General features: G+C 56.8%; 1 protein-coding gene and 1 long non-coding RNA gene across 5 annotated transcripts; one reads left to right on the forward strand and one right to left on the reverse strand.

Moving 5' to 3' along the window:
- Positions 1-238: 238 nt before the first annotated feature.
- LOC102572325 (interferon-induced protein with tetratricopeptide repeats 2) lies at positions 239-14395 on the forward strand. Of its 2 annotated transcripts, none has more exons than XM_019494875.2 (3): positions 239-435; positions 11542-12742; positions 13927-14395. In XM_019494875.2, the coding sequence occupies exons 1-3, from the start codon at positions 374-376 to the stop codon at positions 14023-14025; spliced, it is 1362 nt and encodes a 453-aa protein (XP_019350420.2). In that variant the 5' UTR covers positions 239-373; the 3' UTR covers positions 14026-14395. The 2 variants fall into 2 exon arrangements, with proteins under 2 accessions (XP_019350420.2, XP_019350419.2); XM_019494874.2 differs by having other exon boundaries at positions 11542-12905; positions 13927-14012.
- Positions 14396-17852: 3457 nt separating this feature from the next.
- On the reverse strand, positions 17853-21923 carry LOC109284969 (uncharacterized). 3 transcript variants are annotated; one of them, XR_009457575.1, is made up of 3 exons: positions 21731-21923; positions 19667-21327; positions 17853-19206 (listed from the first exon to the last, which is right to left on the reverse strand). It is a non-coding gene; the product is annotated as an uncharacterized LOC109284969 (long non-coding RNA). The 3 variants fall into 3 exon arrangements; XR_002092623.2 differs by lacking the exon at positions 21731-21923 and having other exon boundaries at positions 19667-19841; positions 20957-21724; XR_002092622.2 differs by lacking the exon at positions 21731-21923 and having other exon boundaries at positions 19667-21724.
- Between the last annotated feature and the right edge of the window lie 797 nt (positions 21924-22720).

Consider the following 22720-nt stretch of genomic DNA (forward strand, 5'->3'; position numbering starts at 1 on the left):
CATATGGCACTGTCAGGAGATCTGGGCTGTGCTGCTCAGTACGAAGGGAGCACCGTCCTGTAGGGTAGAGTAAGGAGATGTGGCAGCCTGGACATGTGGGTCCTCTCCTGGCTCTGAGAGGAGAGGGCAGAGGGCTGCGAGTCCAGGGGTCTGGACGTCGTCCCAGCTCTGGGAGGAAACGGGTCTGGGAGGGTGCTGTGCTGGGCATCCAGACATCTGTGTTCACAGCAGGAAGGAGCAGTATCTGTTGTGGGAGGCAGCTTCCTCTCTTTTCCTTTTGCTTTCGCAAACTGTTCCAGACACCAGTGGCTGCAGAGTGCAGGACAGGTGTGGAAGTCTTGTGCCCTTTATACAGGCAGACTGGCAGCTCCGCATGCAGTGCCAGGGGCAGAGTCAGGCGCTTGCTGCCCAGCTGAGCTTGGACCAGGACATGGGGTAAGAGCTGGGGGCACTGCAGGGGCGGGTCAGCACCAGGGGTCAGTGACAGCAGCCAGGGGTCCCATGCTAGCTCCCCCCACCCTGCTGGCTTTACCTCCCTCCCACCTGCTCCTCTCCAAGGCGGGGAGAGAACCCAAGTGTCCTGGCTTCCACCCCGTCCTGCTCGAACCCCAGGCAGGACCAGGGATTCTCGACCGGCTCCGTAGCTTCTGTGAGTAGCACAGCATCTGGTTTCAGATCCTCATTTATATGCGACAGTGCCCGCTCCATGGCAGACAGGCAGCTCAGGCTTAGCTGCTGATCTCCCCCAACCTCCTAACCCGCTTCAGAGGATATCAGCACCTCCGGCTGAGAATGGATGATTAGCTCCTGCCTCCCTCCGAAACTGCGCTGGTGGCCCAGGCCTCCTCAACTCTCCGGTTTTCCTCTTCCATGGCAGTCATCGTCCTCCCTCCCAGAAAGGAGTGGAACCCAGGCATCCCGGCTCCAGGCCCCTCCGTTGCTTTTTACCAGCTTGCAATCCCCTCCCAGAGCTGGGAAACAGTCCAGGTTCCCTGGCTCCCAGCCTGCCCTGCTTCCGGGCTGCAGGGGGATGTTTCCACATCGGGAGGCTGTTCCCTCTGAATTGTTGGCGCTGTCCTGTGACCCCTTCCCTGGGGACCCCGGATGCCTGACTTCTGTCCCGGTTCTGGGAGGGACTCTTGGGTCCTGGCCTTGCTCAGGCAATGGCGTCGTGCCCTGTGGACACAGCAGACTGCTCCCTGCCTTGCAGGCGGGGACAGACTCCAGGGGCAGGGAACTTGGCTTGTGCTTTCTGTCTGCGTGTCCTGTTCAGTTAGTCCAGGGGTTGTCAGCTGGGAGTACGCGTACCCCTAAGGGTACTTAGAAAGGCCGTAGAGGGTATGGGCAGGCAGGTGGGGACGGAGCGCGTCTGGGGACGCTGCGGTGGAATCTGCCCCAGTGCATTCCCTTATATTGCTTTTTACCTGGGGGAAGGGCAGGGGCATGCCGGGAGCTGCCAACGCCATATGGCACATTGCAGCGCCTCCCCGCCCCACCCCTCAGCTTGCTCTCTGTGCCCACTCCCAGGAGCAGGGCCAGGGGGGCGGAGGTGAGGGCAGCAGCGCCCCTCTGTGGGCTGCACATGTGCTGCCCAGTCAAGCAGATGTGGGGAGGCTTGCATGTGGCCCGCCGCCACCATGGCCACCTACCAGCCCACACCACCGTGCTGCTTTCCTACAGCCGGTTGCATGTGTGCCTCAGCAGGCTGCTGATGGGTGGCGCATGAATGGCTGCACGTGTGACCAGCTGGAAAGTGGCACGGGGTGCAACAGCAGCATGGGGTGGTGGTGGTGGCGGCGGCTGCCGTGTGTGAGCCTCCCCCTCCCCTCGTCCGGCCAACTGGGTGGCATGTGTGAGGCCTGCAGAGAAGCGCTGCTGCCCTCGACCTCTGGCCCTGCTCCTGGGAGTGGGCACAGAGACACAAATCCCCCTCCACCATTCTTGATCTGCCCCTGCCAGCCCCCTCCCCGCTCGGCCCCTTCCCCCCACACACTTATTTGCTGGGGTGGGGTGGTGTCTGTGTGTGTGTGTGTCTGCATCTGTGTGTCTGCGTGTCTATGTCTGTGTGTGTATGTGTGTGTGTGTCTGTCCCCTGCCTGCCCGGCAACAGCCAGCACTTGGCATTGCGTGACTTTTGGGGCAGTGGCAGCGGGGTGCAGAGTCCAGCCTGCAGCAGGCACTGTCTCTGCCCTGCACATAGATCTAGGGGGCATGTGCCCCCCGGGTCTCCGCTGGGGTGTGTACAGTGGTGGCAGCCACCCCCCACCTCTTTCAGCCCCAAACGAACCACTCTTGCAGCTCTGTCCCACACTCTGCCCCAGCTGTGCAGTGCCTGCCCCTGCCCCAGTCCCTGCCCCAGCCCCTCCCTCATCACAGGAACCTCGATCTGCTCCCCGCCCTGTCCCTTAAAAACAAGAAAAAAAATATGTAACCCGGGCTGTACTCCAAAAGGTACCCCCTCTCCAATTGAAGAGATCAAAGCAGGTGCACAAGTGCTGTGGGAGGTGTAGGGACTCTCCTCTCCCTGTAGAGCAGAGCCAGACCACCACTGGGGACTTAACCATATATCTTTTAATGAGGGAGCAATACTGGGAACATAACAGGCATAACTTCTTGCATGACTAACGGAGCCTTTGGTCTACTGACCCTGAACCCAGTTTTCTGGATCAGAGCCAGCACCCTCCCCATGTGTTCCTTCACCTCCTGCTCCTGATTTCCCCATACCGATATGTCATCTACGTAAGAGACCATCCTTTCCTCATCGGGTCCAGCTAAACTCTGGAGCATGTATACCACATGGTGGTGGGCTATGGCTGGGGCATTGTGAAACCCCTGTGGGACCTGCGTAAAGGTGTACTGTTTCCCTTTAAAGGTGAAAGCGAATCGGTTCCATGACTCGGGGTGCAGGGGGATTGCAAAGAAGCAGTTGGCTAGGTCTATTACAGAAAACCATTGGGGACTCTCTTGTACCCTGCTAAGCATGGCAGGGATGTTAGCCACCATAGGAGCCATGGAGCGAGTCCCCTTGGTAATGGCTCGATAGTCAATAGTTAGCTTCCACGATGCCCGGTCCGCCTTTAGGACTGGCCATGTGGGGGAATTAAATTCTGAATTGGTTTCAGTCAACACTCCCTGCTGCAGTAGGTCTGCGATAATTACCTGTATGGCTTCCTCTGCTTGCTTGGGGAAGCTATACTGTTTTTGAGGAGGCACTGGATCCCCTATGATCTTAATGCAGGTGTTGATCCGGCCACAGTCACTTTTACTCCTAGCCCATACATTAGGGAACTGCTGCACCCACTCATCCCCCAAGTTAAAGTCAATGGCTCCAACCCCCTTACACTGTTCCCACCTCCAATATGGGTTTGTCTCACAAGGCTCCCAGGAGTCAGCTGTCTGTGCTCACCATACAACTCCGTTGGCTAGATCCAGGATCCAGCCTTCCTGGTTGAAGAAGGGGGCTCCCAGAATCAACTGTTCAGTGGAGCCCTCTTGTTGAACTCCATCTATATTAATCTCTTGGGGTCCCTCTGGGAATTGGCTGCAGGTGATTACTGCTGTGCGCACCACCCCGGTGCATTCCTGCCCTGTAAAGGACAGGAGTGTAATTCGATCAGTCTCAAATTGCTTCAGGTCCCATTTCCTCCCGAATATGTTTAGCGCAGCTCCGGTGTCCAGGAGTGCACTGGTACGCCCTTGAGTTCCCACTGTAATGGGTATTCGGGTCTCCCTCCTGGATCCCAGTCAAGGGTCCCCAATTTCTCCCATGAGCCAGGGCTTTGCTCAGGGGTCCCATTACGGGGACTCCACCACTGCTCTTCGGAGACTGGGGCTGAGGCTGCTACCGTGTTAGAAAGGGGAGGTGCTGCTTCCTCCCCAGTCAGCTCTGCCGTTCTGATAAGCAGCTCGGCTAGAGGCTTTCCATGCCATTTCCCTTTCGGTTCCCCATGCTGCATTAAAAACTTCCACACTGCTGACCGAATCCCGTTTTCCCCGTCTCTTTCCTTTGATACCCTGGGGTTAACCCAGTGTGGGCTGGGGCGATAATTGGGACCCCAAACCCCGCTATTAGTTTTGGGGTAGGCACTTTCATTAGAATAGGTAACCATATAATTCAGTGTGTCATTAAGCTTTTCTCTGAACTGGGTGGTTGCAATCACGCCCCCTTGACATCCAATTAACCTCTCTGCATCCTGAGCCCGGGCTAGGACTTCTCTCAGCACATATCTCCCGCTCTCTCAGACCGGCCCCATCAGTCCAATTATGGACGGATGCATGCCTTCCTGTACCTCCTTCCAAAACCCAGGAGGGTAATCTATACTTCTTATGACTGATGTCCGTTTGTTCTCCTTGTCTAGGGGCAGAACTGTGCCAGACAGCAATCCCAACATAACACATTGGATCACATAGTCCCTAACAGATTCCCCAGGTGTCTGGTGGCTAGCCCCAAACTGTCCCTTAAATGTCTGTCTTTTTCCCCAAACTGATCCCCAAACCCACTATGCTCTGGGGAATATTGTCTCCCCCAAAGCTGTCCTCCTGATTCATAGCTGCCTGAATCTCTGGGGTGGTGCAAGCCCTTAGTAGGTGGTGCCATTCCTGGACACTGGGGTTTCACAGTCCACTACATTCAGGGATTTCTGCAACCACTGTCCCAAATTCCTAATGTTAGCAGATCCCAGGGGCTTGCCCCGGGCTGCTAGATCAGCTCCACTGAGGGGGACTGTTACCTGTGTGGTTTCTGTGGGTTTTCCCCGAGCATCCCAAGTGACTGAGGTCCGCGTGATTGCGCTCACCTCAGGCACCAGGGTCCTTTCCTGATCTAACTTAGGGTCTTCAGGAGAGGGATCCCCTGCATCTTCTGGATCTCCCCATATCTCCCCACCCCAAATCTCTCCTGGATTGAAGGGGATGTCTGGATCCTTGGCTTGGTCTCCCCAGATGACAGCTGCTGCTTGCAGGCTGTGCTCCTGGAGTTCCTTTTTCAAATGGTTAATGGTATTTAGACAGGGGCCATGGTTGGCCTTGGCTCCCTTCTCGGCTTGGTCTTTAGGCATTGTCTTTACCAATTTTTGCAAGGCTTCTCGACTAGCCTTTTCTTGGTCCAGTAATCCAATTGTCAGGCATTGTCTTGATTTATTTTTCTCAATTGCACATTCTCATTTTCCAAGTTCTGAGACAACCCATTTAGAGTCTGATTACTGGTTTCCAACTGGACACATCTATCTTTCAGAATTTGGATTAGCTCCTCCTTTTCCTCAATTTCAGAGGCTCGCTGAGCTTTTTCCTCAACTGCTGTTTTTACAGCATGCCATAGTAGCCAGACCAAGGCACTATGTTGCCTTTGAACCAAGGGTTTTTCACAAAGGCAAAATCTTTCAAATTGGGATTCAATGTCCCCTATGGAAAAGCCTGGGGTGCACACATCCTCCCTCCATGGGCTGGGTCCACCCTTCAGAATCTCCCTATGGAGAGGGGAAATTTCCTCCCTCCGTACCCACTTATCCCCTTGGCCTCCTGCTCCAACCTTAGGGGTTTTTTCCTAAACAAAGACATTTTCCTCAACATGCCTCAAGCCTGTCAGTTTTCTTGAGCCCTTGCACTCCCAACTGACTCTGCCCCTGTGCCTGCAGTTCTACAACCCAATCCCTTCCTTGGGATATGCCCACCCCCTTGGGTGACTTCCAAATCCAGACCCTCCTTGAGTCTGCCCACCCCCTTGGGTGACTATTGCCCACCCACCTCTGTGGACATGGGTTCTATCTGGAGACACGGTCTTCCCAATTACCAATCCGCTAATAATCCTAGAATAGTGCCTGCGTTCTCCACCAAATAATGTTGGCTACAAATGTCCAATCGGGATCCTTAAAATTCTGGTTTATTAGGCAGATTGAAACACTGTAATGAGTTAAATCATAAACCTTGGGGCTGGTCCCCCCCCACACACACATGCACATGCACAGTAGCAAGCTACAAGAGTCAGGTATACCTATTCTACAAGTGCTGGAGTCTGCCGTCGATGGCCAGTCGAGGCTTCTTTCAACGTGGTGTTATCCTCGAGAAGGGGGTCACCAGCTCATCCTTCTGGCTGGACAGGTCGGGTGCTGGTCGAGTTGGAGATCATGAGGGCGTGCCTGAGGGTCACTTTTCACTGCTTTTTATCTGTTCTTAGCAGACTTTGGTGACTCCCCAGTTTTCAGGTTTGCCCGATCCAGGGGTCACGCTCATGGGACTTCCCCCCCTTGGTGGCTACTGGATGGCATCTGTCAGCCCCAGGGGTCATCCACACATACATGCAGGTTTGGGAGTCCGTTGATGAATTTTGAATAGGGCTCTGGGAGCGGTTGATCTGGAGATATTCAGCCCAAAAGTTGGTCCCCAGCGTTGATTAACTCAGGCCAGGGCTTCTAGCCCTTGATCAGTGAGGTTTAGAGATTTCCCAGTTGTTACATTGTCTTCTATTGAGTTCTTCCGTTGGTTGATCTGTAGTTTCCTTAGGTGTTAATCGCTGCCTGCTACCGTGTTATACATTCAATCACTGATTCACTTGCTCTTTCAGGGGCAAGCCTGATACAGGGAAGGGCAGTTTGATTCCTGCCCTTGTTAACATTGTTACAATGTATAACTTACTTATGAAACTAAAGGTGAGGAGTATAAAATATAAGCTACAAATGCCATGGCACACAAATAGATAAAAATACCAAAATACAAGGGGAGATACAAAGTGCACACATACAAATTTTAAAACACAATTCCTTATCTTAAAGTGAAAGAAAGAGGAAGGAAGAAAAGGTAGAAGAGGAAAAACATATTCAAAGAGAGGAGAGCAAATTTAGGCAAGAGGAAAAGGGGGCTTTCTGCTACAACCCCGTCACCAAAGCTGGGACTTGAACTCAGATCTTCTGCATGGTAGACAGAAACACAGCCACCAGTGCTGGTACTGCTTCAAGCTGCTAGGGCTCTTGATCTTCCTGGAGCCCTGGTCTCACGTCGAGCTGCCTGGTCTCTGATTGGAGGAGCTGGAAGCCGAGCTGGGAACCCCTCAGGTCGCTGCTCAGATCTTGCAGAAGCGGGAAGCCTCTCCTGCTGGCCACAGCCTCTCTCAGGGGATCCTGGAGCCCAGCAGGAAGCCTCTCCTGCCAGCCACATGCCGTGCTGCTGAGGGTCCAACAGCTGCCTGCAGGTGCTGCTCCTTCAGGCTCTTCTGGAGCAACTGCTTCCACCCCGCTGGCTCAGCTCTTGCCAGCTCTTTGAAGCTCCTTCCTCATAGTCCCTTGCTGGTCTCTTCCCTGAGTCAGACGGGCTGCCCTTTTTATCCCCCTCCAGGTGACCCAAGGGGCCAATCAGGGGACATGAGGGGTGAGTCTCTGGGGCCTGATTGGTGAGGAAAGGGAATCCCAAGTCCTCCAATCATCTTTTGCCCTTTCAAAACCCCTGGGGTAGGTCACTGCCAGCTAGCCCGTCACAAATATAAAGGGGTATGTGAGCTGAAACTTTGAGGCAGAAGGGGTACACTTGTTAAAAAAGGTCAAAAACCCTTGAGTTAATCTATAAGGTGCAGCTTTATGCTGTTTTTTGATTGGCTGCAGGTGAACAGCCAACTCCCTCTCTCTAAGGTCTGTCTGTGTATTAAAACAGTGGAGAGAGAGCCTGGACTGCTCAGCAGGTTAGCTTCTAGAGCTACCAGCACAGGGCACCTGTCAGCCTTCTCTTGCGGAGACTGAAGAGGTCCAGGTCCCCCAGTATTTCCTCATAGGGCTTGGCTTGCAAACCCTTAACCATATGAATGGCCCTCCTCTGGACCTCTCGAGGTTATCCACATCCTTCTTGAAGTGTGGCGCCCAAAACTGGATGCAGTACTCTAACTGCAGTCTGACCAATGCCGCATAGAGGGGAAGTATCACCTCCTTGGATCTATTTGTCATGCATCTGCTGCTTCATGATAAAGTGAGGTTAGCTTTGCTGCTGATTTCATCACACTGATGACTCACGTTCATCATGGAGTCCACTATGACTCCGAGATCCCTTTCCACTTCTGTGCTGCTGAGAGGGTCACTTCCCAGTCAGTAGGTGTGCTGGATATTTTTGCACCCTAGGTGCAGCACTCTGCATTTGTCTTTGCTGTACTGCATCCTATTGTGTATTGCCCACTTTTCTAGCCTGTCCAGGTCTGCCTGCAATCATTCCCTACCTTCTGGGGTGTGCACTTCCCCCCACAGTTTAGTATTGTCCACAAACCTGGACAGAGTACACTTCACACCCACATCCAAGTCACTGATGAAGACATTGAAGAGTACAGGTCCAAGGACCGCACCCTGTGGGACCCCACTGCCCACACCCTTCCAGGTCGATACCGACCCATCTACTACCACTCTCTGGGTGCGACCGCTAAGCCAATTTGCCGCCCACCGGAGTGTGTAAACATCTGTGTCACAGCCTCTGAATTTATTTATGAGAATAGGATGAGATACCTTATTGAAGGCCTTGCTAAAATCCAAGAAAACAACATCCACCTTTATTCCTGCGTCTATGTGTTTTGTGACCCTGTCATAAAATGAAAACAGATTGCTCAGGCATCATCTACCTGCTACAAATCCATGCTGGTTTCCCTGCTGCATTATTTTTCCCACTAGACTCCCACAAATATGATCCTTCATCATCTTTTCAAATTCTTTTCCAAGGATGGAGGTGAGACTGACTAGCCCATAATTACTAGAATCCTCCTTCCTCCCCTTCTTGAAAATAGGGACCACATTGGCCCTTTTCCAGTCCTCTGGGACCTGCCCCGAGTGCCACGGGCACTTCAACAGCCGTGACGTTGGTTCTGCTATGACACCAGCCAATTCCTTCAGTCCCCTCGGATGCAGCTCATCTGGGCCTGCTGACTTGAACACATCCAGTCCACCCAAGTGACTCTGCACCAAGTCAGAGTCAGCAGTTGGTGGGCTGGTGTCCCTGTGATGCCTAACTAAGAAGCCATGAGGAGACTTATCTTGAGCCCTGTTCAGGAACACCAAGGCAAAAAACTCATTGCATAGTTCAGCCTTGTCCCCCTGTCTGTCACTAATTGCTCCTTCTTGTTCAGTTGGCTGCCCTGCACCTTCCTTTTGCTCCTTCTTGTTCAAAAGACTGCCCTGCACCTTCCTTTTACGCCCTACATACCTAAAAAGAGACTTTTTTATTGTCTTTAATTTGTGTTGCCAGCCTCAGCATTGTAGTTGCTTTGGCCTTTCTAACTGCCTCCCTGCAAGTGCAGGCCAAGTAGGTACACTCCTCCTTGGTAGCTTCTACCTGCTTCCACCACTTATATGCCTTCTTTTTTGCTCTTAGGCTCCCCTGGATTTCCCTGTTTAGCCAAGGAAGCTTTTTGGTTCCTTTCCCCCTTTTCCGTTGCACTGAGATAGTCTCCCTCTGTGCCCGAAGGATCGCTTCCTTTAGGAACGACCACCCTTCCTGGACTCCCATGTTGCCAATACTCCTATCCTGCAGTGCATCATTGACTAGACTCCCAAGCACACTGAAGTTAGCTTTCCTAAAGTCAAGCACATCCTACGCCATATGGTTAGTCAACTACTTTTGTGAAACAAAGAAATAACATTCTAAAAATGGTTGTGAGTTTTGATAACTCTCAATAAGTCAGTGCAAATGTGAGTGATAGCTAGGACTGAATAGTTCTTCCTACTCTTGGCTTTGATCCTGAACCCCTCAAGGCAGTCTAAATGGTAACCAAGTACCATAATTTCTCACATGCAACATGCCCCAGAATCAGGATACATGCCTTGTTGCTGAAAGGCAGAATGAGAGGAAAAGGATCTTTGCTTGTAGTAACTGAGTAGCAGCAGTGAGGGAGCCCGGCCTGCTCAGGTTTGGACCTTGTGATCCGAGTGCAACATTATTTTCAATACTCCTGCCAGGACCTTAGATGTCAGCAAGTGCTGTTCTCATATTGCTGGCGTAGAATGCATAACCCAGCAGCTGGTTTTCTTCAGAAAAGGTATGTGCAGTATGCAAGAAAATACAGTAAACATAAACCAGCGAAATAGGAATCAAACCAATGTGTTGACCATTGGTAACGCACAGGGGGTGCACCCCTGAGATGCACATGCACCCCCTGAGATCAGCTGTGCAACCCCTGGATCCCCTAGCACTTCCGGTTTTGCTGCTGGCTTGGCGATCGGCTGCTGGGGGACCCCCCCCCCCATCAGCGATCTGGTGCCACCCCAGACTCGGGAAGCACCAGTTGCCCATGGTGACTCTAACCAAAGGACAGGCTTGAAATGCAGCTCTGCTCAGCAGGCAGCAAGCCAACTCTGAGCATCTTGCTGTTGGAGTCTGAAGTTGCCGCAAGTCACGGCAGACAGCCGGTGGAAGAAGGCTTCTGAGGCTGCTGGATATGCAGGTCCAGGTGGCTAAATGGGAGGAAGGGAAAAGAGGCTGGCAGAGCCAAAGAGAGAAGGCCAGGGCCAGGGCAGGGTGGTATGTGTGTGAGTGTGCATGTGTGCACGTGTCCTGTCTCTTGTATAACCAAAGGGCAAGGTGCGCAGTCTGCCAGCCTGTGCTACCCAATGAGACTATGATGCAGTAAAAGAGTAGACTTCCATAGACACAAGGGAATTCTTAGCTTCATGGAATACCCTATTTCCTTGCACAATACACATAGTTTTCTCCCTCAAAATGGGGGTGTATCTCTTCAGTGAGGAAGCTGGTTTCCTTTCCCTTTTGCTGAAGTAAAAGTAGAGGGATGTAGGAGCAAGTGGATGCTGTGACTCATGGCAGCCAGGATGGTTCCCACATCTCTATGGCCCTGAAAGCAGATGGGTGGAGCCCAGTGTTAACCCTCACACAGCCTGGGCACTTTGAGCTTGCTCAGAGCAAGCGAGCTGCTGCATGCAGTCTGTAGTATCTTGACTGGGCTTGTGGTATAGAAACAACACATTCTTGCTTCCAGAAACATATATAAAGAATGATTTTCAGTAAAGGAGTCAGAGTTATGGTCTCACTACCTCAGGGGCATACAGTTATTTTGGGTGGAGGGCTGCTTACTGAGTTTTGGCAAGCCATCAGGGGCTGCATGACAGGCAGTCAGGGGCAGATAAATATTCATTTTCTAAATTTTTTAGGGACCCTGTGGGCAGGACAGAATGGCCTGGTGGGCCGCGTCCAGACCGCGGGCTGCATTTTGCCCACCCCGCAGTAGTCCCTTCGCAGATGTCTGGGGCAAACCTGCCACGCCAGGTAGTTCCTGCTGCCTCTCCCACACTGTGTCCTGGGGTGCTACCCCTCCAGGACACTCTGTGTTTCCAGGAGGATTAACTCTATGTCCCACATTCAGCCATGACTCTCTGAAAGTCTTTTTTTGTACAGTGTGTTTTCGAAAAACAAAGTACAAGTCTTGCGGGGGGCGGGCTGGTATGCAAAAATCAGCAGTATTTGTTCATTTTTTATAGTGCTGAAAAAAACGGTGGTCTGGTAACCAGTCACTTGCCTTTATTAGATCTGTTAATTGCCTAGCTTGCCAACACAACTCTGCTTTCTGTGCAGGGACCGGGACGGTCTGCGGGACAGGCTGCAGGCGCTGCAGTGCCACTTTACCTGGGACCTGGATGCCCCTGGCCAGCTCGAACCTGAGCACATCCTGTTGCGGCTGGCCGTGGAGATCCAGCACACGCCCCACCACAACCAGGCCACGCTCCTGGCCCTGCGGGCGTTCCTCTGCCAGAGGCTGGGCCACTACCCAGATGCCCTGCAGAGCCTCCGGGATGCTGAAGAGCAGCTGAGACAGGATTTCCCAGACGGGTCCCCTGGGCGGGCCCTGCTGATCTATGGCAACTACGCCTGGGTGCACTACCACATGCGCTCCCTCCATGAGGCCACGCGCTACCTGGACCGCACCCAGGCGGCCCTCCTAGCCCCTCTGAGCACAGCTCTGACTGCTGAGATCTCCGCCCAGAAAGGCTGGTCTCTCCTGGCTGTTGGATTTCGTCATGGGGAGCGGGCCAGGCAGTGCTTCAAAGAGGCCCTAGTGCAGGACCCAGGCAGCAAGGAGCTCCGCGCTGGGCTGGCCTTGGCCCTCTATGCTGCTTGGACCCACTGCCCAAATCCTGAGCTGAAGATGGAAGCAACAAGACAGATGGAAGAGGTTGTGCAGCAGCAGCCAGAGAACCGCAGGGCCAAGGTGCATTTGGCCAGGCTGGTTCAAGATCAGGATCAGCAGAGGGCAGAGGCGCTGATTGCAGAGGCTGTGGAGAGCAGCTCTGACCCTGAAGTCATTCGTCTGGCATCCTTCTACTTCCTGAAAAAAAATGCAGAGCGGTCCACAGAGATGCTGAAAGAAGCAATTTCTCTGGACCCTGATTACCACCTCCTCTACCACGCCTTGGCCAGGTCTTACCGGGAGCAATGGAAGACAGCAGAGGGGCAGAGGAAGGAGGAGCTGCTGCAGGCTGCGATCAAGGCCCTGAAGAAAGAAGTCGCTCTCTATTCAGGTGGTGTGCTCTCCAGGCTGCTGCTGGCTGAGCTGTATGGAGAGAAAGATCCATGGCGGGAGGAGCAGATGTACCTGAAGCTGGAGCAGGAGGCACCCGGGTTTAGTCTGCAGTGCCGCCAGGCTCTGTGCCTATACTTCGGGAGGTTCCTCATTTACAAGAGGAGGGACCTGAAGGAAGCAGCCAAAAAGCTGCAGGCTGGCTACGCCATCCCCATCGAGACACAGGAGAGGCGGGAATGCCGCTGGCGCCTGGAGGTGATAGTTCACAAGCTCCAACAGTTTAACCAGCATGAGAAGGCAGTGGCCATCACCCACTTCCTGCAGGAAGCTGACGGTGGGAAGCTGGCTGAGGGGGTCGGCGCTGCGGGGCAGGGGCACGAGTGATGGGAGACACTGGTCCTGCCAGCATTTGCAACAGGTCTGTGCTGTGCCCTGCCCCTCATGGCCCAGGGCCTGCAGCTCTTGGTCTCCAGCTGTTGCTCTTGGCCAGGACCACCCTGCTCATGAGCTGACTGTCCTGGACCCCAGGGAGCCAGGCCGAGACAGTGCCTCCAGGTCTGGAGAAGGGTCAGCTCAGCACCTCTCTGCCCCTCCCAGGTCCCTCCTCTCTCTGCCTATCCCAGTGCTGACTCCTGCTCCAGGAGTTGCTCCCACCCAGTGCTTTTCTGCCACCCAAATGCCCTTCATGCTAGCCTCCATCCAAGCCTCCATAGGACTTGGCTGGGCAGCTTTGTCTTGTCTCAAAGATTGCTAGAAAACCCCTTCCTCCACTTCCCCCTCTTTATGCCCTGACAGCAGAGCCCCTGTCGACTCTCTGCTGGCACTTCCCAGGGCTGTGGCATCACGTGAGCTCATGGTCTGAAGAGAAGTGACCCCGGGTGATGCTGGGTGTACAGCCCTGCTGACACTAGCCCTTGAGCAGCCCAGTGAGTCACTGTGTCCCTAAAGCTTGGGAACATCAGCTCGGAGGACTGACATGTGCAGTCACCACCATTGCAGAGGCACTGCGGACACATGGGTTGTGCTCATGGGAGTGAAACCCCAGCAGTCTGGAGCTGCAGCTTAGAGCCAGGGCTGGGGGTGTCTTCCAGCTCTTTATCACAGGACAACAGGGCTGGGGGGCAGGAAAGGGGCACCTCTAGTCCCTCACCCTGCTCAGGGCAGGGTCACTCTAAGCCACCCCAGACAGAGGTTTGTCCAGCCTGCAGCTGAAGGCTCCCAGCAGGGAAGTCGCAGCCCCTCCACTGAGCTGTACCTAGGCTGGACCTTAGGGTCAGAGTGTTCCTCTTGATGCCCAACCTTCTCCTCTTTGGTGGCCATTCAAGGCTACCACTTCTCGTGCCCCACCAGCGGAGAGGGCAGCTCATCCACATGCTCTCAGCAGCCCTTTTTGGACTGTACACACATCTAAACCACTGCCTGTCTTTTTTCCACCACAGGAAATGCTCTCCATCCCTCCAGTTTCAGACTTTCTAGACCTCCAGCAACCTTTTCTGTTGTCTGCTGGACGCTCTCCAATCCCTCCATATCCTCTTTGAATCGCTGTGTCAGGGACCAGGCACAGTCCTCCCCAGTGTGGAGCAGGTGGGAGTCATGTCTGGGGACCTGCCAGAGACACTCGCAGTAACACGCCCCGGGATGCTCTGCGTTTTCTTGCACAAATACTGCCCTGCTAACACATGCTGGACTGCATTTCACTCTCATTGCCCTGGGCTTTTTGCCCAGTTGGTCACACCCCATTCCTCTGTCTACACCTCATGCTCTATCCTGAGTGCAATGTTGGGCTTGTGTCCTTTCTAATTGCCTCCCCTTGTTTCAGTCCTTGACCCCAATCGATCCAGGCAATTCTGAATCTTAGTGCTATCACATAAAGTGTCTGCTGACCTGCTCCACTTGATGCCATCAGCCCACTGAATAAGAGCAGCGCAGGTCCGTCTCCCAGGTGTTAATGCACTCCTGGAGGTGGAACAGGTCATGGAGCCGGGCGCTGGGGTTGTGCTCTGAGTTTAGGGGTGGAATGGAGGATGTCTCCGGAAGAGGCTGGGCCACAGAGGGGCAAATAGCAATGACAGTACATGCCTGCCTGCTCTGGCATCACCCATTAGGCATCAGTAGGCAGGGTGACTGGGCTGGCAGGGACCCTACAGCAGCGCCCCCAGTGGGCTTCCCAAGGTGCCCAGAGGGATGGAGCAGGAGGCAACAACGAGGAGGACCAAGGCTGCAGGCCTGGGCGCGCCTGCGAGATGCTGCTCCCTCCCCTGAGCTGTGGTTGTGCGAGGCTGGTGCCGCTCCATTCTCATGGAAACCCCAAGCTCAGGGAATCTCTCTGGCTTGACCAAGATGGGGCTGCCCCTCAGGGTGCAGGGGCTTCCTGGGCTTGTGGGTGGGGGCCCTGGGCTCAGTGCTCTCTGTTGGGCCAGCACAGCCGGGACAGAAACCAAGTGTCCGGGCCCACAGGCCCCCCTGCCCTGCTTGGACCTGCAAGACCCCTTCACTGTGGTGGGACAGAAGCCAGGAGTCCTGACCTCACTTTGTGCCCCCAGGCTGCCCTGCCCTGTGGGGGGGAGGCAGCCCGGTTGCCCCTGCAGGCGCTCGTCATGCTCCCAGCCAGAGGGAGAGACCATGGGATGCCCCCCTGCTCTGCCTCTGCACCCCAGCACTCCCTCCCCACAGCGCAGGGTCAGAGACAGGGCTACGGGGCTGTGCTCCAGGGCTCTCCACACTCCACCTGGACCGGGAGATGGAGGCTTGATCTAGTCCATACTATGACCACTCCAACCCTCTCCCTCTTGGCCCTGGGATAGCCCTATGCATCTCTGCAGGCACTGCTTGGCAGAAGGGGCCTATGGGCTTGTGCCCCCCACACTGTCTCCAGGGCCAGCTTCTCAGTATGGGCACAACGGTCTAGAGCCAAGGATGGAGCTGAGGAAACATTCTCTGGCCCCTGGGTCCATGCTGCAAGGGGCAGGCTGGCCTGGGGGGCATGTGTTGGCCCTGGCCCAAGGTATGAGGCAGGAGTGCAGCAACCTCATGGTCTAGACATGGGGCTCGGCCACCGGTGTCCTCCAGGCACTGGAGAAGACCCCAGATGCCCAAGCTTGGAGGTGCCTTGTGCCTGCTCTGGGCCCTGTGTCTCCGACACCCATGCGGGCAAGGCTCCTGGGTGTTGGGCTTGGCCATGCCCATTGCTGAGGGGCCCTGTGTCCAGCCCTGCTGGCCTGTGTGTCCTGTAGCGGCTGAGCTCTGAGGTGCAAACTGTTTTTGCTGGGCAGCATGGGGGCAAATGAGCCTCCGTTGCCACTCGGGTTGTTTTTGCTGGGCAGGTCAGGTCAGGGCCCTGGAGCCCTGTCCTGTGGGTCCCTTCGGCCTTGCTCCAGGCTAGGGTCTCCCCTGTGTGCCCAATACGCTGTGTGATGGGGGCCACACTGGGCAGAAGGGACCATGGGCGAGTGGTGTGTGAGGCTGCTCCAGGGGGGCTGAGGCAAGTGAAGATACAGAGGTCTGTGGGCCCCTGCCCCAAGCATGGGAGCCCTCTCCTGTATCAGCGCTGGGCAAGGACCCAGGAGTCTGGGTGGGCAGCCGACAGGCTTAGGGACTTACTGCCAGACCTGGCTATGGGGCTCTGTGCTGCCCCCAGGCCTCTCTGCTCTGGGCTGCCAAAGGGGTCCAGGGAACAGAGCCTTGAGGAGCAGCCTGCAAGTGGCAGGGGCCAATTAGGGGGACCAGGGCACAGGGTTTGGGATGTACAAGCCCAAGGCCAGAGAGCCTGGAGGTTTATAGCCCAGCAGGGTGTGTCAGCAGGGCCAGGGAGCCCAGGGGTCTGCAGCCAGGAGCGTGAGTTTGAACAGGGCTAGAGAGCCCAGAGGTCCCAGCAGCCCAGGAGTGGGGCCAGGGCCCAGAGAGGGGCCAAAGGCTGAGGTGGACCACATTCAGGGACCGGTGGGACCACTAAAGCCCAGGAGTCTTGACTGGCCTCAAAGTGGGGTCAGGGTCCAAGGAGAGGATCCAAAGACCGTGTGGGGAGGTCACAGCTGGAGACCTAGAGGCCAAGGAGTCCACCCCCAGGCAGGGTGTGTGCCAGCGGGAGCAGTGTAAGGGTGGTCGCAGCCACGGAATTAGCCCTTAAGGCAGACAGTGGAGACCCCTGAGCACAGGAGCACAAGATTATGCTTGGGAGGCCCTGGGGCAGCCTCCCTTTATCTCAGTGATAAAATACCTGTGGGCAGACCAGTAAGGGGCCACTGCTCAATGAACAAAGTGGATAAGGACTGGGGGGGCTCCAGAGGCACCATGGCCAGTCCTGGAGTTGGACCCCCTTACACCATCAAGGGAGAACAGGACTGTGGGGTGACGCAGGGAAGTCAGGGGTGCCAGGGCTGTGGGGTAACCCTGTGTGGATCCCAGTCCAGCCAGGCCAAAAACTGAGCTCCGGAGGGGTCCTGGGCTCATGGCTCATCACTCCTCACCCTGCTGGGCTGGACCCCAGGGCCCTGCTGTAACAGCCCAGGCCCAAGGGAGACTCTGGGAGGGGATAGGCCCCTGCTTGTGACTGCTGCAGAGAGGGGGGGCAGCCCAGGGACCAGCCCCATTTGCATGGCAGTGGACCCCCATCCAGGGCAATGACAGGCAGGGGGCAATGATCAGCCCTCAGGATGGACTCGCTGGTGCAGGATGGATTTGCTGGTCCCGGGCTCCAAAGGAACACCTGCATGTGCCCAGCCCCTGCTGAGCTGGGTGCCACGAATGCTCCCTGTGACAACAGCATGGCTGTGCCTGTGGCTCATGGGGACACCCAGCCAGGGTGAAGGGCAGCAGCACCGTAGGCCAGGCTCCAAGCCCAGCAGCTGGGTGCTGGCTCCCACACTGGTGTGTGGCCAATGGAGGACCCTGGGGAAAATGGCAGTCAGGTTAGGTGCTCAGCACAGATCAGCCCCTCAGGCCCAGCCTGGCATGGTGGGTCCAGGAGAGCAGGTTGGTGGACCTAACCCAGTTGCCTAGCCCAGAGCAAGGCATCTTTACTGGGGCTGGGGTGCTCATCCCTGTGCCTGGCGCTGCACCGAAGGATGAGGGCCCCGTGGGTTCTCTCCCAGCGGGCCATGCTGCATTGGGCACAGGCACCCACAGCTTTTGGGGCAAGGCCCAGTCTGGGGTGGGCAAGGGGGAGTTCCTGAGCCCTGCCTGGGGCATCAGCTGGGGCTTGGCCTGAGCCCATGTCCTGCTCAGCAGCCAGCAAGGTCTGTTGCACAGGACAACCCAGGACATGGAGGAGAAGGGATCTGACATGCTGGCTGTGCACATGGGGCCGGAGCAGACCCAGGGGTCCTTTGACAGCCTCTACCCCCTCCAAATGAGTCCTTTAAAGAAGTCAGTGCGTAAGGAGAAGTTTATGAAAGATCTCCACAGCGCAATGCTGCCAGCAAGGACAGGAGAATCCCAGACAAGCCAAGCACACGAGAGAGATCTAGCTGCACAGACCTAGACATGTCCATAGAAGCAAGACATGGAGATCTCAAACCCCAGGGGTGCAATGTCCTGCAGCACGAAGAACAGCTGAGCAGTGAGCAGTGCATGCAGGAAACCCTGCCCCATCTCAGCAGTCCTGTTCTCAGAAGTGCCGGACCCTCAAGCACCCACACACAGGAACCTCAACAAGCAGGTGCCGCGATAGCACTGTGATGGGTCCGTGCCCTTTTTAGCCCACCCTCCCCTGGCCTCAGCCTCCAGAGTCACTGGACCCAAGCGGCACAGACACCCCTGAAAGCCCCTTCCCCTCCCTTCCCTGTCATGTCATAAACCACTGACCAAATGGCGTGGACCTGATCCAGCCTTTCCCAGGCTTCTCAGCTCCCATCTTCCACCCAGCTCCCCTTGTACTTCTCCTCCTGGCCTAGCACATGCTCATGTGGCCTGACTCTGTGAACGCAAGGAAAGGGTTTCAGATGCCCACGGGCCACAACGCTGGGGGTGCTGGGGTGTGAGTGGGTGCTGGGAGCACAGGCCCTCCTGCTTCTAACTTGGAGCAGGTCCCCCCTGTGCTGGGACCTCTGCATCAGTCTTCCTCCTCTTCCAGCTCCTCAGTGTCTCACTGGCCCCAGGCTATTCGTTTCCTGCAGGAAGCTGGTGATGGCTGCTGCCTCCTCATCGCTTCCCTCTTCAGTCCAGAATCTGAGGAGTGGGCTGAAGCAGCATAGAGGGCCAAGGCCAGCCCAGCACGAAGCTCCCTGCTGCCTGGGTCCTGCGCTAGGGCCTCCTCGAAGCACTGCCTGGCCTGCTCCCCGTGGTGAAGTCCAACGGCCAGGAGAGACCAGCCTTTCTGGGCAGAGATCTCAGCAGCCAGAGCCGTGCTCACAGGGGCTAGGGGGGCTGCCTGCGTGCGCTCCAGGTAGCGCGTGGCCTCGTCAAGGGTGCCCAGGTAGTAGTGCACCCAGGCGTAGTTGCCATAGATCAGCAGGGCCTGTCCAGGGGACCCGTCTGGGAAATCCTGTCTCAGCTGCTCTTCAGCATCCCGGAAGCTCTGCAGAGCATCTGCATACCGGCCCAGCCGCTGGCAGAGGAACGCCCGCAGGGCCAGGAGCGTGGCCTAGTTGTGGTGGGGCGTGTGCTGGATCTCCACGGCCAGGCACTTCAGGACATGCTCTGGTTTGAGCTGGCTGGGGGCATCCAGGTCCCAGGTGAAGTGGCACTGCAGCGCCTGCAGCCTGTCTCGCAGCTGCCCATGACTGCAGAGAGAGCAAAGAGCAACACCGTTGGCACAGGCAGCACCACACAGCCAGCACTGTGGCCCCAGGGGCCTAGCCCCCATGATGGCCAGGACCAGGTGGAGAGACTAGCAGCAACACTAGCTGAGAGGCTACCCTGGAGTCCTGCTTTTCTGCTCCTACCCTCCCCTTTCTCAAAGTGGGGCAGGGAGCCCAGGTGCCCTGGCTCCTGCCTGGCCACCCCCACACACCAGTGCCCGTTCTGGCCAGCACGTTTGAATGTGGGCATGACACCCCCAAGAGAAAGGACCCCTTGGAGCTCAGCCTGTGCATTCCCCATGGCCTTTGTCCCAGCTCTGGGGGAGGCCCCCTCTGCTCTAACCCCCAGGCTGATGTGGGGAGCCCCAGTCCCCCTGGACCCCAGCAGCCCAGGCCCTGCCCCAGCAGGCAGCCCGTTGTTGCACAGTATTCAGGCTCCTACCTTGTCATCTTGGTGCTGTGCTAGTGCCAAGCCAGTGCTGGTCTCTGCTCTCGGGCTGCTTTTTGGAGCCTGCTGGCCCAGGCTGTCTGTGTGTGGGTGTCCGTAGGGCTGGGATGCCCTGCCCTGGGTCTAGAAACTGTGCAAGCCCCAGGGACGTGCTGCAGGGGAGCTTCAACTGCATAGAAAATGAGACTATGAATTCACTGCCCAATATATGGTAGCAAGGCCCCGGCCTCCCATCATGGGGAAACCGTTGGGTCACACCTCCAAGGAGAATCAAAACCGAGAGCAAACAGCCAGAGCAGAACCAAGAGTTGAAGACCAGGACTCTCAGCTGCCACAGGAAAGATGTACCCATGGGGCTGGGTCCAGCAGGCAGGGGTCCTGCCATGCCCCAGCAGGTGCAATCAGGGAGTGCCTTGCTCTCTGCGCCCATCCTGTGCACCTTCTCTTGTGAACTGTAATGGGAGGGGGCTGCAGAGGCTGGGGGGAGGGCCTCTAAACCAGGACATCTGGGTCTTATCCCACTGGTGCTTACAGGGAGCTGTGAGTGCAGCACTCCCCAAGTCAGGTGAGACTACAGGGTCAGCCACCCTGGTGCACCCCTAAGGTCAGCTGCGTAGGCCAGCAAACCTCCTCCAACCTAAGACAAGATAAGTCTTTTCCTCAAGGAAGCTCAAGCCCTGCAAAGAGGTAAGTTCCCAAGCCCTCAGGTTTCATTTAATCAGATTCATAGATGCTTGGGTCGGAAGGGTCCTCAAAGGATCATCGAGTCTGACCCCCTGTGGTGGGTCAGTAGGGGGAGCCACCCACCTCACTGTGCCCGACCACCTGCCAGGCTTTGAGTGCCTCCCTGGGGGCAGCTCACGTCTGGCCGACCCCCTTCCTGGAGCACACCTGCTAGCCTAGGGGTAGAACTGCCACCACCCAGGGCTGGGCTTGATTCTGGCTCTGCACCCCCTGGGAAACACAAGCCTAGTAGCCCTCGAGGGTACTTGACTCATTGCAAGAACGTAGGACGCTTCCCACAGTTGGAAGTAGTGGTCTCCCTTAGTCAGCCAAACCAAGGGGGCCCCAAGGTATAATCTAGACCCACTCCCAATCAGTCTCCCACGCTAGGTACAAAGGAGAACTTTATTGGTTACAAGGGGTAGGGCTGGAATAGGGAACAGAGTTGAGTAGTATCAGAGAAATCCCATAGAGCAAACAGGCATGGCTGGGTAGCCTTTGATCATGCATCTGAGTCACTGCAAGCTATATATCTAGTTGGATCTCAGGTAGCTTACTCACAGGTATCATCCAGAGGCAGGTGGAGATTCCCTCTGGAGGCAGGCAGATCCTTGATCATGAGTTTTGAGAGAGAGCAAGTTTACAATGGTCCAGCTCCTCTCTCTCTCTGAGTCTCCCTCATGGCTGCTGCCCCCTCCTCCTGGGCAGTCCTTAACTTAAATAGCCCTTATGACCTCATTTACCTGCTCCAATGGAGGCCAGCACCTGTCGGCTGTCAGCCAACCAATTTGAAATGCATCACTGGTTGCTGGGCAGACTGGCAGTCTCTAGCCCACCAGGGAGGAAGCCCCTCACCCAGGTGTGTGATACCAGTCATGTAGGCAGAGGGAGCAGGTTTCCCCTCCCTCAGGAATGCATCCAGCTCAGGTTACCTAAAGAGAGAGGGTAAGGTGTGTCTCCTCTGCTGGGCCCATCCTCACCACATTGTCACACAGCAGAGTTTCTGGGGAGAAACTGCCACACCCCTGCCTGGTCACGTGACCCCAGCCAGGTGCCCGTCCAGTCTCCTGCCCACTCCTGGGGCTGGAAGGGACCTCAAGGGTCATCTGGTTGACCTTTTCGTGAATGCCTGAGTCCCGCTCCGCGCCAGCGATCCCACAGCTCAGCACCGTCACTCCCACCCAGGGGCCAAGGGTCGCCCTCTCCACCCTGGCGAGTGCCGCAGGCGGCGGTTAAAGGGAGGGTCAAGCCACGGATGTCTTGGTCGGGTTTTCGTTCCTCCTCCTCCTGTTGTTTCCCTGCCTCCAGGGCGAGGCTCCCCCAAGCAGGACGTACCCCGTGGAACCCTGCCCCGTCTTTCCCACGGCCTCGTGTCACGCCGCGCTCCTTCCTGCTCGCCTCGAGGGCTCGCTCCGCCCCGCGAGTCCTCAAACAAGCGCACGCGCACAGCCTCCGCTCCGCCACCCCCCTCACGGGAAGGAATGGGTTAAGGCTTGGGTTAAGCCCGGGGCGGGGCGGGGCGGGGCGCAGAGACCGTAGAATCCGGGTCCTCCGGCGCCACCAGAGCGGGCGACGACAGCCCATAGAATCCTGGTCCGCCAGGTCCAGCCGAGCGGAAGCGGAGTGACCATAGAGTCCCGCTCCGCCTGGACCACCAGAGCAGTGACCATAGAGTCTCGGTCCTCCGGGGCCACGAGGGCGGAGGCGGAAGTGACGGAATCCCTGCCGGAAGCGAGGAGGGCGCAGGGCTGTGTCTGGGGTGGCAGCGGCTCCGCGTGCGCGGGCCGTGGTGGACGCGAGGCCGGGCCCGCGGGGCGGCTTCACCGCCACCAGGTGCTGCGCAACCGCCGCGCCCTCGTAGCCCTGGGTGAGGCCCCTCCCTGCGCCTGCCGGCGGGCAGTGCCGGACCCCGCAGCCGGAGGCGCCTCCACGGGGCTGCGGCGGAGCAGGTCATTTTCCCGGCCGGGCCGCTCCGGGGCTAAAGCGAAGGGAAGCGGGGCGGGGCGATAACGGCGCCGCTATTTACATGGCGAGTGCGTTGTGTCCTGGGAGCCGCCCGCCCCCGCCCCCGCCGCCGGGCGACGTGCTCTGTGCCAGGTTCCCGCTCGCCGCGCGTTGCGGGTTGTCTTGGGCGTCCACCTGCCCCTGCCCTTCCCCTTCCCGCTCCCCTTAGCGCGGGGAGTGCCCCGCACCGCAGGCTCTGCAAGCCCCGCCAGGGACTGGGGGGAGAGCCGCCAGAAGGAAACCAGCCTGTATTTGCTTCCTTTTGCAGGTTGCCGAGGTCCTGCCCCAGATTCGGTGTGCCGCACCCAGCGAGAGGAGGGG

This window comes from Alligator mississippiensis, chromosome 15, assembly GCF_030867095.1.
Source record: "Alligator mississippiensis isolate rAllMis1 chromosome 15, rAllMis1, whole genome shotgun sequence".
Taxonomy (NCBI): domain Eukaryota; kingdom Metazoa; phylum Chordata; order Crocodylia; family Alligatoridae; genus Alligator; species Alligator mississippiensis.

Bases quoted from the DNA above. Each gene is read 5' to 3' on its own strand.
- LOC102572325 (XM_019494874.2), top strand. From the start codon at position 374: ATGCAGTGCCAGGGGCAGAGTCAGGCGCTTGCTGCCCAGCTGAGCTTG. The intron at 436-11,541 runs GTAAGAGCTGGG...CTTTCTGTGCAG, and splicing joins AGCTTGGACCAGGACATGGG to GGACCGGGACGGTCTGCGGG.